General features: G+C 54.2%; 1 protein-coding gene across 1 annotated transcript; it reads right to left on the bottom strand.

Annotated features, from left to right (window-relative positions):
- Positions 1-4,107: 4,107 nt before the first annotated feature.
- Positions 4,108-11,014, bottom strand: GDF11 (growth differentiation factor 11). Its single transcript, XM_057703966.1, has 3 exons — positions 10,555-11,014; positions 5,204-5,601; positions 4,108-4,682 (listed from the first exon to the last, which is right to left on the bottom strand). Exons 1-3 carry the CDS (start codon positions 11,012-11,014, stop codon positions 4,302-4,304), a joined length of 1,239 nt encoding a protein of 412 aa, XP_057559949.1. The 3' UTR covers positions 4,108-4,301.
- Between the last annotated feature and the right edge of the window lie 1,415 nt (positions 11,015-12,429).

Genomic DNA, 12,429 nt, shown 5'->3' with positions numbered 1-12,429 from the left:
GACACTTTTTCCAGACTCTGTGCCAATAGCAATCCTATTATGAAGGTTACTGTGAGAATTGATATTATATTTATGTACTGAGCACAATTTGCTTACCATAGTTTGCTTAGTAATCAATTAGTTCAATAAAATTTAGCTCTTAATTTTACTAGGTGATTTACAGTGGAAGTATTTTCTTTTCCCTGAGTAGGTTCCAGCCAGGGGGTAGGGCGCCGAGTGGACTAGATTGAGAGCGTGTATGTGTATAAATACCACATAGGCAGGTACATTTGGAGGTTCAGAGTGGAAAGAGGTAGGCGTCCCAATTGCTCCCTTACCCCCCAGCTCACTGGCAGGAAAAAATAAATGCCCTACTGCCTGCTAGTTCTTAGTTTGGGGCCCCTGACGGGCAAAGCCAGAGTATAGGTTAGCTACTCATCCATTAGGGTGCAGGATGTTTAGGGATAAATGTTATCTTGCAATCTCTTCTGGGTGTCCTTTCAATGTAAGAAACAATGAGCTTGGGGTGGGGGGGGGGGGCTTTTTTTAGCTCAGGCCAAAAGGCAGGGGTAGGTGTGGATAAAGCAGTTCTTTGGGGGGAGGATACAATATGTAGCACTTCGGTCCTCCCTCCTTATAGTTAGTCTGAGGTGTAGCTGGGCTGAGTTGGGGTCTATCTGCTGACAGAACTGATAGGACAGGGAAAGCATGGCGGCACATTGAACCCACATTGACCCCCGTCCTGGGTCAGATTGATGTCACGGGAACTTTCTTGTTTTCAAAAAGTTATGAGGCAAGATTCTTTTGCTACCTCCCCCACTCTTATGCCCTGGGAAGTGTGCTCTAGGTACATGGGAGACATTTTTACAGTAGAATCAAAGAATATTTAAGATGTTTAACCAATCTTGGTATACTGGAAGTTCAGAGTTGGGTCGGTTTGTGGATTTTGTTGAAATCTTGCTGAGGAAACCTAGGGTCAGGGAACTGCAGGAGGATAGGATAGATATTAGCTGGATCATCTCAAGAGGACTTTTATAGATCTGTCCTGTGGAGGCTGAGAGAGGGTTTTATAATCTTTGGGACTGTTTTGGATCAAGCCTCCAGTGAAGAGTTGTACTAGGTTCCCTTTCTCACCTGTCCTCTGTCCAACCTCCCTTGTGCTGCATGTCCCAGCCCTCATCCCAAATGACCCTGGTGTTTTTCCATTGCTTCAAAGACCCCCATCTTCTTAGTCTTTGACCACAAAGTTTCATTCTCCCTCAGATCTTCTGCTTCCTGGTCTCCGGGGTGTAAACATGGCGCTTAAGGGAGAAGAGCGCATCACTGATTTCTAAACTCTTTGACTGCTTTTATTTTTCTTTTTTCAGGTTCAAGTGCTGGATTGTGTCATGTGACCATCCCAAAACTCAGAGCACCCTATGGCCATCTTTGCCCTCTGTCACATAACTTGAAAACTGCCTGATGGCCTTTTTGCAATAGTTCCCTCCAGGAAGCCTTGATCTCAGTGAAGAAGTCCTTTCCCGGCATTCCAGTGCCCCTGTCAGCCCCATACTCCTCAGACACCCTTAACACACAAAGGCAATCACGCACATGGTGTAACAAATACACAAAGTAAATAATAATTACACTAATTATGATCAGAGGGGCACTGGCCAGGTCCACACACATCATAAGTGGGTACTAGTTCCCACTAGGTTGCTGGGCTGTGCCCCCAAGCCTCTTTACCCCATGCCTCTTTTGGGGCGAGGAGGACCAGGGGAATGAGGCTTCAGCTCATAGATTTATGTTCATAAGAGAAAGACCCTCCCCCAAAGGTCTTTATTTGGTGGCATTAAAGGGGCATATTCTGTGCCCCCCAAGTCTAATGCCCCAACTCTCTAGAATTTGTAGAGGGAAGTCACCTGATGCCTATTGCCCAACCCCCACCCTGTGCCAAGATCAGGAGACATGGGCATTTGACCTTGGAGGAGGCATCTTCTGTTCTTCACTTCTCTGTTCCTTTCTTTCCACCAAGGAAATGTGAATGGTGTTGACAGTCACATGTTATCTTGTTCTCCAAGATTGGGGCGGAAGGAATGATGAAGAACAGGGCCAGAGAGAAGAGGCTGGGAGTTGGTATAGCTGCTCTATGGGAGGAGGCAAGTTGAAATGCTTAACAGCCCTTGCCCATTCCTATGCTGAAATACCTCCTCTCACTTCTTCACAATGGGAATGGGAGTAAGATGCCAAAACTCACCAACATCACCTTTCCAAGGGTGGCCACCTTTGCCCCTTCCACCAGCTGGGCCAGGCAGGAAAGTCATGCTCTTGGAAAGAACAAGCCTTCCAGGTCAGCTCTCCAGCTTGGGCTTTAGTTCAGTACTGTTTGCATCAGACCCATGACTGCTGACTACTTAGAGTGACAGTTTTGCTGAAGGTTCTTTCCCCTCCTCTCCTGACAGCCTCTGGGCTCTTGCCTGGAGCCATGAGGTCTGGAGGTGCAGTGTGGGTAGGGTATAGATCAGGAGGGCCTCAACTCCTTGGCTTCAGGCACTGTCCAGCTGGGAGGCAGAGGGGAACTTGCATTCTGAAGCCTGTGACTCCTCTAAGCCTCACATCTCTTCACCACTACTCTGGTGCCCTGGTTATCTGTCCCACAGCGAGAGGTATTTTATGTCCATAAAGTGCCCGTGGTAAGTGCTCAGAATTCATCTCTTGGCTGTGGCGGGTGCTGCTATTTCTCATTCCATCGAGGGGAAGAAACTGAGGCACAGCGAGTCCAGAGGAGGGTGGGTCAGGATGGTGGGAGGAATGAATAGGCCCAGCTAGTGACCTGGAGTGGCAACCAGTCCCTGCCTACTTCCTAGCTTTCCAAACCAGGCAGTCTCTATCCTGCCCAACCTCTGCTCTAACTGGCCTTGTCAGATGCTTTTCCCCCCTGTACTGTCTCCTCCCTGCTGCCAGGTACTGCTAGATTCCAAAAATAAAAGATAAAAATAATTATAGACACTCTGCTCCCTTGTTCTACCCCTTCCACCCTGAGCTTTGGGGTTGGGGGACTAAAATGTCCCCCTTCCAGAATCCCTTCCACCTTGGTCTGCTGGCTCCAATCCCTAGCCCAGAGCAGTGATTTGGATTCAAATGCCTTGTAACCTTCAGCCTCCTTACTACTCCTTTCTTGACCCCCTTCTGACCCTTCCCAGACCTGGGGACTCTGGGCTCTCTCTATTCTTTATTTACCTGAAGATAGAGGCTGGGAGCAGAGGCATTCCACAGGCTCTTTGGTCTCTCTCTTGGCTGGGGGAATTTGGGCATAAGCAGGCCACACCTCTGCCTAAGTCAGTCAGCACTATGAGGGTAGACCTGAGGGTTCGTTTGGTGGCTCTCATACAGATCCTGGATGCTGAGCCCTCCCTCTCACCCACCACCACCCCTCCAGCTCCTAAGCCCTAACCTCTTAACTGTTTCTGTGACTGCTGGAATTCACTGCAACCCGTTTGGCTCAGGGAAGGTTAAGTAGGGTGGTTTTGGGTTGGAAACTTCCATGTGTCAGCCCTCTTGCCCTCTACTCCCATTCTCAACCCTGGAAGCTTTAAACAAGTGCTTAAGTAGGTGAGTACTGAGGAAGAACGGGGTTTAGGGGATAAGGGACAAATGGGGCACAGTGGGCAGGGGCCCATCTATTTCAGTAAAGCCAAATACCAAAAAATGAAAAGTCATAATAAATAAATAAATAAAATTCCCAAATCCTCCGTTTTGCCCCTGCCCTCACTTCCCTTCCCCCAGCCACTGCTGGAGGGAGAAAGGGAAGAAGCTAAGAATGGACACTGATTTCCTCTCTTACTGAGAATGGTAGTCAGGGGATCTCCCCAGACCACACCAAGCCCCTCACCTTGCCAGTGGAAGAAAGGAGGCTTGGTGTGGGGCTTTCTCTTAATACTCCATTTCTCTCTCCTCATGGTTTACCTCTGCCTAGTCTCTGTCTCTTCTGCATCTCTATCCCTTTGCCTTCTTCTCACTGCTGCTCTTTTTGTTCCTCTGTCTCTATCCGTCTGCTCTACCTCTGTCTCTACGTCTCTCTGTCTTCTTGCCAGACCTTCCCACCTCAAACCTCAAACAGTCCCCACCTGACCATGCCCCCTCGCCTTCCCTCTTTCCCCCACCCCCCCACCCCTCCACCCCCCACCTGCCTCCCTCGGTTGTATTGCACACTGCTTGGGCAGGGAACAAGGTGTGACGTTCACCAGAAGTGGTGGAGGGGGCTCTAGGGCCTGGGGGGAGGGAGTCAGGGCCGGGGGGGCTAGGAGCAGGGTCTGTTGGGGAGGCATCCTCTGTCCCCCACCTTAGGAGCAGCCACAGCGATCCACCACCATGCCAGGGATCTTGCCGTAGATAATCTGCTGCTTGTCGTTGAAGTAGAGCATGTTGATTGGGGACATCTTGGTGGGGGTACAGCAGGGCCCAGCAGAGCCTCTTGGATTAGCCTGTTGTACCAAGTGGGTGTGCGGATACTTTTGCATGAACATGTACTCGCACTGGCCGGAGCAGTAGTTGGCCTTGTAGCGTTTAGGTGCGATGATCCAGTCCCAGCCGAAAGCCTCGAAGTCCACAGTGAGGGGGTACCGGCAGCAGCGGGACTCACTCGAGTGCTCATCGCAGTCCAGGCCCAGGTTCCGCCGGGACCGTTTTGTGTTCTCTAGGACTCGAAGCTCCATGAAAGGATGCTGGGGGTGAGGGAGAGGAGAAAGAGATGTGACCGAGCCTTGAAGAGCTCTTACTCCCTGTTTCTTCTCACCTGCCCCTCAACAGGGGCATCAGAACAGAGACTATTGATTTCTCAGCTTCTCCAGTGCTCCCATCCCCAGCCCCTGTCTTCTACCCACTCTTCTTGCCAGCTCGCCATCTCTCCCTCAACTCACCTTCCCCAGTTCTCTCTCTCCTGGCAACATGACCCTCATCAGCCCCTTGGCCCAAGGTCTCAACAACAGCTCATCTTTGTTGTCCCGTGAATCTATTAATTCACACCTTCACCCCAATCCAGTTTTCAACTGTTGCCCACCTTGGACCTCTGAAAAGTGACAGCACCCTGTTACCACCACCTAACTCCTCTAGAATCAGCTCCGGGCCCTAGAAAAATAATGCTGGTCGCTAACCCCCTTTACATTCCTGGTCTACCATGTCCAACACCCCTCCTCCTCAGGGCCAGGTTATGCATATCTGCCAATATCTCAGGCTCCCTGCTCACCAGCCCCTCAGCTCCCGGCCCCAGGGAGGTGACAGCCAGGTCTGTGCCACTGGGATCAAAGGCGTTGATCTCGATGCCCCAGTTGCTCTGTGGCTGGCGGAACCAGCTGTGTAGTACTTGCTTGAAGTCGATGCTTTGCCAGTGGCCGGAGCGTGAGTGCAGGTCAATTTTGAGTGAGCGGATACGGATGTGACGCCGGCCTCCGCCCCCTCCCCCTGCGGTCCCTTCCCCAGTTAGGGGTTTCAGTCGCAAGATCTGCAGGTATACTGTGGCTGGGCGGGGCACAGGCCGGAGATACACCCACAGCTGGGCCTTCAGTACCTTTGTGAACATCACCTTGGGGCTGAAGTGGAAATGGCAGCAGAGGGGGCTGCCATCTGTCTGCACCGCGGGGTCGGCTGATAAGAGAGAAGGGGGCACAGTATCAGCAAAGGGTGTCTGTGGAGGGAGTCAGCAGCTCTGGGGACACTGGCAACTCGGACTCCTCAGCCTGTGTTTTCCAGCTCTTCACCCCTCTCCCCTGCCTGTCTTGTTGACTACCATGTCCCTGCTACCTGGAACAGCACCCCTGCTCTTCCTACAGGACGGTGGCTGGATCAGTCCTCCCTGATCTACACCCCTTCCTTAATGTGTTTGCCCTAATGCATAGGTTCTTCTCTACCAGATAACCTGCAAAGATAGTTATTAGGGAATTCTTCCACCTTCAGTCTTCCCTTCCTCCAACTTTCCCCAGCATCTAGAGCTCCAACTTTTTCTGAAACTTTGATGTTCTCCTTAAAAGCCAAACCTAATATCACACCTGCTGTCCTCAGGTCACCTTGCTGCATTTCTGCTCTGTTTTGTCTGGTGGCCAGGTGGAGCCTGGCACAGTCCCCCCAAAACAGATGGCCTTAGGGAATGGATAACCCAGGGTCCAGATAGGGAGCGTGGGCTAAATTTATTCCATGAAGTAAACCAGAACTCAAATCTAGGCTTCTTGCATCATTCCCACCAGAAATAACACACCCAGAAGAATGGAACTACTCAAGCACTCCCCATGCATCCGACTACTCAGTCCCTTGACCCTGAGAAAAGTTCCCTTAGCTGCTTCCTCCTCATCACCATTAATGTCTCCACTTTTAAGAAAGGGAAGAACTACCTCCGTGTATTTTTTTCTCCTACTTTCCCAAAGCAGCAGAAATAGTATTCAACATATCAGATCAACTGTAATCAGTCTTCTTCTCTCCCCTGAGCTTCCTTTGGTTTCTCAGTCCAGTGCCAATAAGTCTTTACAAAGGTTTAACATCCCAGCTTTACATTTTGGCCAATTTCCCCTTGTTTTGGATCATAAACTGATCCTTCTTGAATTTAAAGGATGATTCTCAATATCTGCCTCTGCTTCCATTTCAGCTCCTCTCAGTTCCCCTTTCTAATCTCTTAAATCAGTTGGGAATGCCCTAAATCATGTTTCTGTTGGATACGACTATCCATTCTCACTCTAAATAGCCTGAGGAAAGATGAGGATTGAGCTTCCAGAGCCATGTAACGATGATCAGGAAGTCCACGCCCAAGTCTGCATAATCATAGAGAATATATCATCTGTTGTGTCATCATCATGACCCCACCCCGACCACAGGAGAAGGAGGATACTCCAAGTGAGATGGGGGGGAGAGTGCTTAGTGATCTTCATATATTCAGGACAGAGGACACAAAGTTCCTTTGCAGCTTTCTTTCCCTTGGTTCTTCTCCAAGCTCCCGGGGCACTGGTAGTCCAGTTATCCTCCTGCTGCAGCTTCAGTGATGGTGCAGTGGGGTAGGGTTTGGGGAGTGGAGATTCGGGGATTAGTAGAGTCCCTGGCGGGGCAGGGTAGCCACCGGTGAGATGGAGATTGACAGGCAACAATCCAGATAGCATACTCTGGCTCAGTTCAGTATAGGGATTGTTTTATTTTCCTGCCTGTCTTCACCATTAGGTCCTAATCTCCATGAGGGTAGACACTGTGTCAACACTGCTGCTGCTTTGCTCACCACGGTAGCTTTACTGCCTCCCATAGTACCAGGCAGTGTTCAGTAAATGCATGTTGAATGAACTCCCTAAGCTCCCAATCTTAAATTATACAGGCAAATGCCTGAAAGTTCTTCCTGGCACCTAAACACTGTTCTTTGACTACAACTGAAGTGGGTTTAATCACTGCCTGACTCATTAACAAGTATCTGACTTTATTCAACAAGCTTCTCAGTGACAGAGATAATAATCCTTGTTTCATAGGAGTGCTGAGCATTAAAGAATGTGAAAATAGTAGTAGTTTCTCAGTTGGTTTATTGTTAGTTTTCTAAACTCTAAATATATGTCCCTACCTAAGCTTCACCCAAGGCTTAGTAATGGGGGACTGTGCTCCAGGTCCCCACCCCTCTAAGTCTTTGGTTCCTTCAGGCAGAGTTTCCCATCCTCACTCCCGGGGAATCACCATATACTTCTCCCCCAGTGGATATGAGGACAGTTGGTACCACAAGGGGACAGGATGAAGACATCTGGAGAAAGAAAGGGAAAGAAGAAACCGGGGAGAGACTCAAGATGGTGAGGGAGATAAGAACAGAGAAGAGACTGTTAGAGATGCAGGCAGGTTAGAAGAGATAGGCAGAGAAATGAAGGAGAGAAGGAAGAGAGGGGAAGATCATGGTTGGGGGAGAAGAAATAGGTTTGGGAGCTGGAGAACCCTGGGAGAGGAGGAGGGATGCAAAAGGAGTGAGTGGGGGTTAAGAAGCTGAAAGGAGGGAGGTAGCTAAGACTAGTGGGGTAAAGAGAAAGGATAGAAGGATACAGAGGGAGGAACAAAGAAACAGGTAGAGCCACAGAGGGAAACAAGGGGGCTTGAGAGAGTCCCCAGCACACACATAGGCCCAGCTCCCAAGGGGAGGGGAAGGAGCCACATCTGTGTTGGATTGATCCGGTTGGTGGCAGGCAGCAGGTCAGGTTTGGTAGGCAGCTCTGTTCTGGAGAGAGGTCATTGCACTATTTTCAGCAAAAGCCCAGCTCCCTCCCTGCTCACCACCTCCTCCTCTTCCCACACCCCCCACTCCCAAACACCAAACACACTTTCCTTACCCCGGCTGGAAGGCCTAGGGGCAGGAGGTTGGACTGAGAGGGCAGGGGCCTCTCGGTGTAGGGAGGAGAAAGAGAAACTGAGGGGCTGGGCTTGGCTCCCAGAAGGGCAAGGGGGCTGGGTTCCCAGGATGAAGGCTGGGGTGGGAGAGCCTGAGAGGGTGGAGGGAACTAGGGCAGGCACTGCAGCCTAGGAGAGGTGGGGGCTGGGGTCCAGGGTTGAGGGCTGGGGGAGGGGAGGAAGGGGGAGGGGAGCGGAGGCCATCTCTGCTGACAAACACCTCCCCCGATTAGCAGAGCACAAGTCTCTTATTAAAGCGGGTCCCTGGGGATTAGACTATAAAAGTCTCTTTTTCCTTTTCCCCTCTCTCCCTCCCCGCCCCTCGGCTCCCCCTCCCTCTCTTAAGAACTCAGCTTGGCTCTTAAAGGGGACGTACAATACCTGGCTGGAGACCCAGTTCCCTAGTTATCCGAGTCCTGTGGTAGCAGGAGCGTAGCCGCTGAGATGGAACCGCACCTGCTTGTGTCCTTCCCCCTCCTCCCCACCCCCTGGGTCCAACCTGTATTTCCCAAACTGTACATGCAGTGTCTGTTCACCTCCTGCATCCCCAATATCAGAGCTAACTCTGGGCTCAGGCCTATTGGTGGAGAGATGCTAGGGACAGAATGAACAGGAGGAAGCCCACAGCTCCATCACTCATTCTGGAAATCCTCACGAACTACACTGCATAGACCAAAGTATCTTTTTCCTCTGTGCCCTTCGTCTTCTTCCAGCAAACTCTTCTTCAGAATTCCTCTTCCACTCTCTGTGTCTAACTCTGTTAGTACCCCTGCCCCCACCTTTGTCCTCAGTCCATCTCAGACTGCCCCCAGCTTCTGTAAGGCAGAAGCCTTAAGAACAGAAGGGAGACTCAGGAACTCAAGACCAGATCCTAGGCCTTCCCACCCCCCACCCCAGGTTCGTGTCCCAGTCCTTTGAGTGTTCTTTTCTTTGCAGCCCTGACCAAGCACTGTGGAGTTAGCCCTGCAGAAAAACGGGTGGCGGCGTGAGGCACCCAGCCTCCCAGACGCACACCTGGGCTCCTGTGCCTCTCCCTTGGGGGTGGGCCACGAGGACTCCCCTAAGCCCCCAGCTTTTTATGACCCATGTGCCAATAAACCAGGCTCCCCCTCTTCTGTTCAGAGCCATAAAATCAAACAGTGGCGGGGGCCGGGGGTGGGGTGGGGCGGTTGGTGACTTTGTCAAACCCCTAGGGAATAAGAGAGGGCCTGGTTCCCTGGAGTTGTTGGGGGTGGGGGGAGACCTGAGTGGGGGAGGGGAAAAGGGAGTCATCTGCCCTTAGGGAGAGCTGGGTAGTTGGGTGGGGGGCATTGTTGGCCTGGATTTTCCAGGCCATAACATTTCAAAGCAGCTCAAGTCTATTAACATGTTCGTCTTCTGTCTGGCCAGGGACTAGGATGCCTGGGTTCCCCCTCCCTCCCATCTATGTCTTCCTGTTTCTGCCTAGGTCTTCCTCTCTCTCCTCAAGTCTGGTTGCGCCTAGGGGCACGTGAAAAATGGGATACAACACTAAGGTCTGTGCTGCCAAATGGGTGCCCTCTGCCCCAGCGCACTGCAGTTGAGTTCTCTGAGCTCGGTTCGTACCGAGAAGGCACAGCTTTTCCGGCCCCTTGGGAGACCCGGTGTCAGAGGGCTCCCGGTGGAACGGGTGCCAGCTGGGCTAACGGGGGAGATACAGGGCTCTGGGATCTCATTCCTGGGAGGAGAGGAGCACTAGGTTTTCTGCAGCTCCGGGGGCGCGTTGCAAAACCCAAGGTGGAAGGGGTGGTGAGTTGGTGCCAGGGCCACTGGGAGGCGGAGAGCACAGCAGCCCGGCTGGGACGGCGAGGGTCCCGAAGTCCCGATTCTGTTCTCCATTCTCGCCGCCAGGCCCCTTCAGGACTGCGTTGCTGCCCCTTCCCCTTCGCTGCAGGAGGACCCCAGCTTCCCCCGAACCCCTCCAACACGGGTGGTAGGCGGTACCTTGTAACCCTTTCCGTGTGGCCCCTCACCTCCGGCAGCGGGGCGTGCGCACAACTCCGCAGCCCATCTCCGTAGCTCGAAAAACTTGTGGAGCAGCCCCCGCCCCCCAATCCATCAAGTTTTCGCAGAAAAGGCTTTCCGGCGGGAGCAACCGGGAGCGCCCCGCTTCGGAGCGGGAGGCGCTCCCCTTCCCGGAGCCGAAGCGGCAGCCGACACCCCACCGCTCCTGCCCCGCCGCCCACTTACTCTCCTGGGCCATGCTAATGACAGTCTCGGTGGTGGCGTGGTACTCGTCCTCCTCCAGGAAGTCCTCGGGCTGCAGCGCGTCGCCCTGGAAGTCGTGCAGGTCCAGGATCTGCTGCAGCGGCGGCGCCTTGGGCAGCAGCTGCTTCACCACCTCGCGGCTGATGTTGGGCGCCTCCTTGAGCCGCAGTTTGCTCAGGATCTGCGACTTGATGCTCTCCAGGCGCAGCTCGCGGCTGTGCTGCCGCCACACGCACACGGGGCAGCCGTCGGGCTCGGGCGCCGCGGACGGGGCCGGCCGGCTCGAGCGCTCCCCCCCGGCCCCGGCCCCGGCCCCGGCCCCGGCCCCCGCCGCCGCCGCCGCCGCCGCCGCCGCCGCGGGGCCCTCGGCCGCCTCCCCCCGGGGCCGCAGCTCCAGGGCGAGGAGCAGGAAGCCCAGCAGCAGCGGGGCCGCGAGCACCATGCTGGAGGGGAGGGGAGGGAGGACTGGGGGGCGGGGACGCCGGAGTCCCGCGGGGAGGGGGCGGAGGGCGGAGGGAGGGAGGAGGCGGGGGTCCGGGCGGCGCGGGATTGGGGGCTGCCCGGCCGAGGGGGGGCCGGGGGGGCCGGGGGCGGCGGGCGCGCGGGCGGGGCGGGCGGGCGGCCGGGGCGGGCGGCTGGGGGGGCCCGAGCCCGGGCCAGGCCCTTTATAGCCCCGGCCCCCGTGTCGTCAGCGGCCGCGATTGGCTGCGGAGCCAACAAAAGAGGCAGCGCTGTCATCCGAGGCGAGAGAGGGAGCCGGAGAGAGCCGAGGGAAAGAGAGAGAGGGAGGGAGCGAGGGCTCAGAGAGACGGAGAGACGGAGATATTGGGGTGGGGGAGAGGAAAGGAGCGAGCGAGAGAGTCAGAGTCAGAGAGACCCAGGAGAGACTGAGAGATCGGGGGGAAGACACAGGCCAGAGGCACAGAGACGGAAAGAGCGGGAGGAAGAGGAGAGAGAGACAAAGGGTGGAGGGTTGAGCGGGTCAGAGGGGGGAAGACACAGAGACGAGAGACTTAACTAGAGAGACAGAGAAGGAAAGTGATAGGCATAACTGTGGGGGACTTTAGAGTGAGGGGAGTCAGAGACAAAGATAGGGGAGAGAGACTGGAAGGAGGAGAGAGGGGTTGGCTAGACAAGGGGAGAGATGGAGGTCTACAGATCCAGACCACAGGCGGTCAGGGGTGCAGGGAGGTGGGAACAGGGGGTAGAGGAACTGATGGGACAGAGACCAGAACCCTGGGATAAGAGAGGGAATTAAATCAGGAAGGGGAGGTGGGAGAGGCCCAGAGACTGGGAGATACCAAGGGAGCCCCTGGTAGACACAGAGGAGGCAGACACAGAGGATCAGGGGAAGGCAGAGATGGGAAGACAGAGACTCCTGAGGGAAGGCGAGACAGCCCAGCCCAGCGATGGGAGTCAGTACTGGTGGGAGCACGGAGAGCCCCAGGGGGAGGAGGTGGAGCCCAGAGGAGCCCCAGCTACCAGAAGTAGCCCAGTACCAGAGAGGGCAGGTGTGTGGAGGGAAGCATCAGCCTGGACTCATCAGGGGGATCAGGAAGCAGGAGCTGGAAGGACTGGACATGGGGATTAGGGAGGGAGACTAGGAGAAGGAGAGACCGGGGACAATCTGCGAAAGTGGAGAGGTGGTGGGAAGCCCTGAGACCAGAGGAAGACTTAGAGCTGAGAAGAACGTGAACTTGAAATTGAGGCTTGATAAGGGGATAAGGGAGTCAGTAGGCTGGAAAAGGCAGGAACTGAGGACCACTGCAGAAGGAGTGGGAGGAAACAGGGCCAGAGACCACTATGCTGGCAGAAGAATCTGGACTTCTGGATTCCTAGCTGTATTTTTGGATCTGC

This window comes from Hippopotamus amphibius, chromosome 12 (assembly GCF_030028045.1).
Source record: "Hippopotamus amphibius kiboko isolate mHipAmp2 chromosome 12, mHipAmp2.hap2, whole genome shotgun sequence".
Classification (NCBI taxonomy): Eukaryota; Metazoa; Chordata; class Mammalia; order Artiodactyla; family Hippopotamidae; genus Hippopotamus; species Hippopotamus amphibius.
The sequence above is the reverse complement of the archived record's forward strand: the minus strand, read 5'-3'. Positions and strand labels throughout refer to the sequence as shown.

Excerpts from the sequence above, each read along its gene's own strand:
- GDF11 (XM_057703966.1), bottom strand. The coding sequence starts at position 11,014 with ATGGTGCTCGCGGCCCCGCTGCTGCTGGGCTTCCTGCTCCTCGCCCTG. Across the intron at positions 5,602-10,554 it reads CATTAGCATGGCCCAGGAGA|CCGACCCCGCGGTGCAGACA; the intron begins GTAAGTGGGCGG and ends CTCTCTTATCAG. Across the intron at positions 4,683-5,203 it reads GGCCGGGAGCTGAGGGGCTG|CATCCTTTCATGGAGCTTCG; the intron begins GTGAGCAGGGAG and ends CCTCACCCCCAG.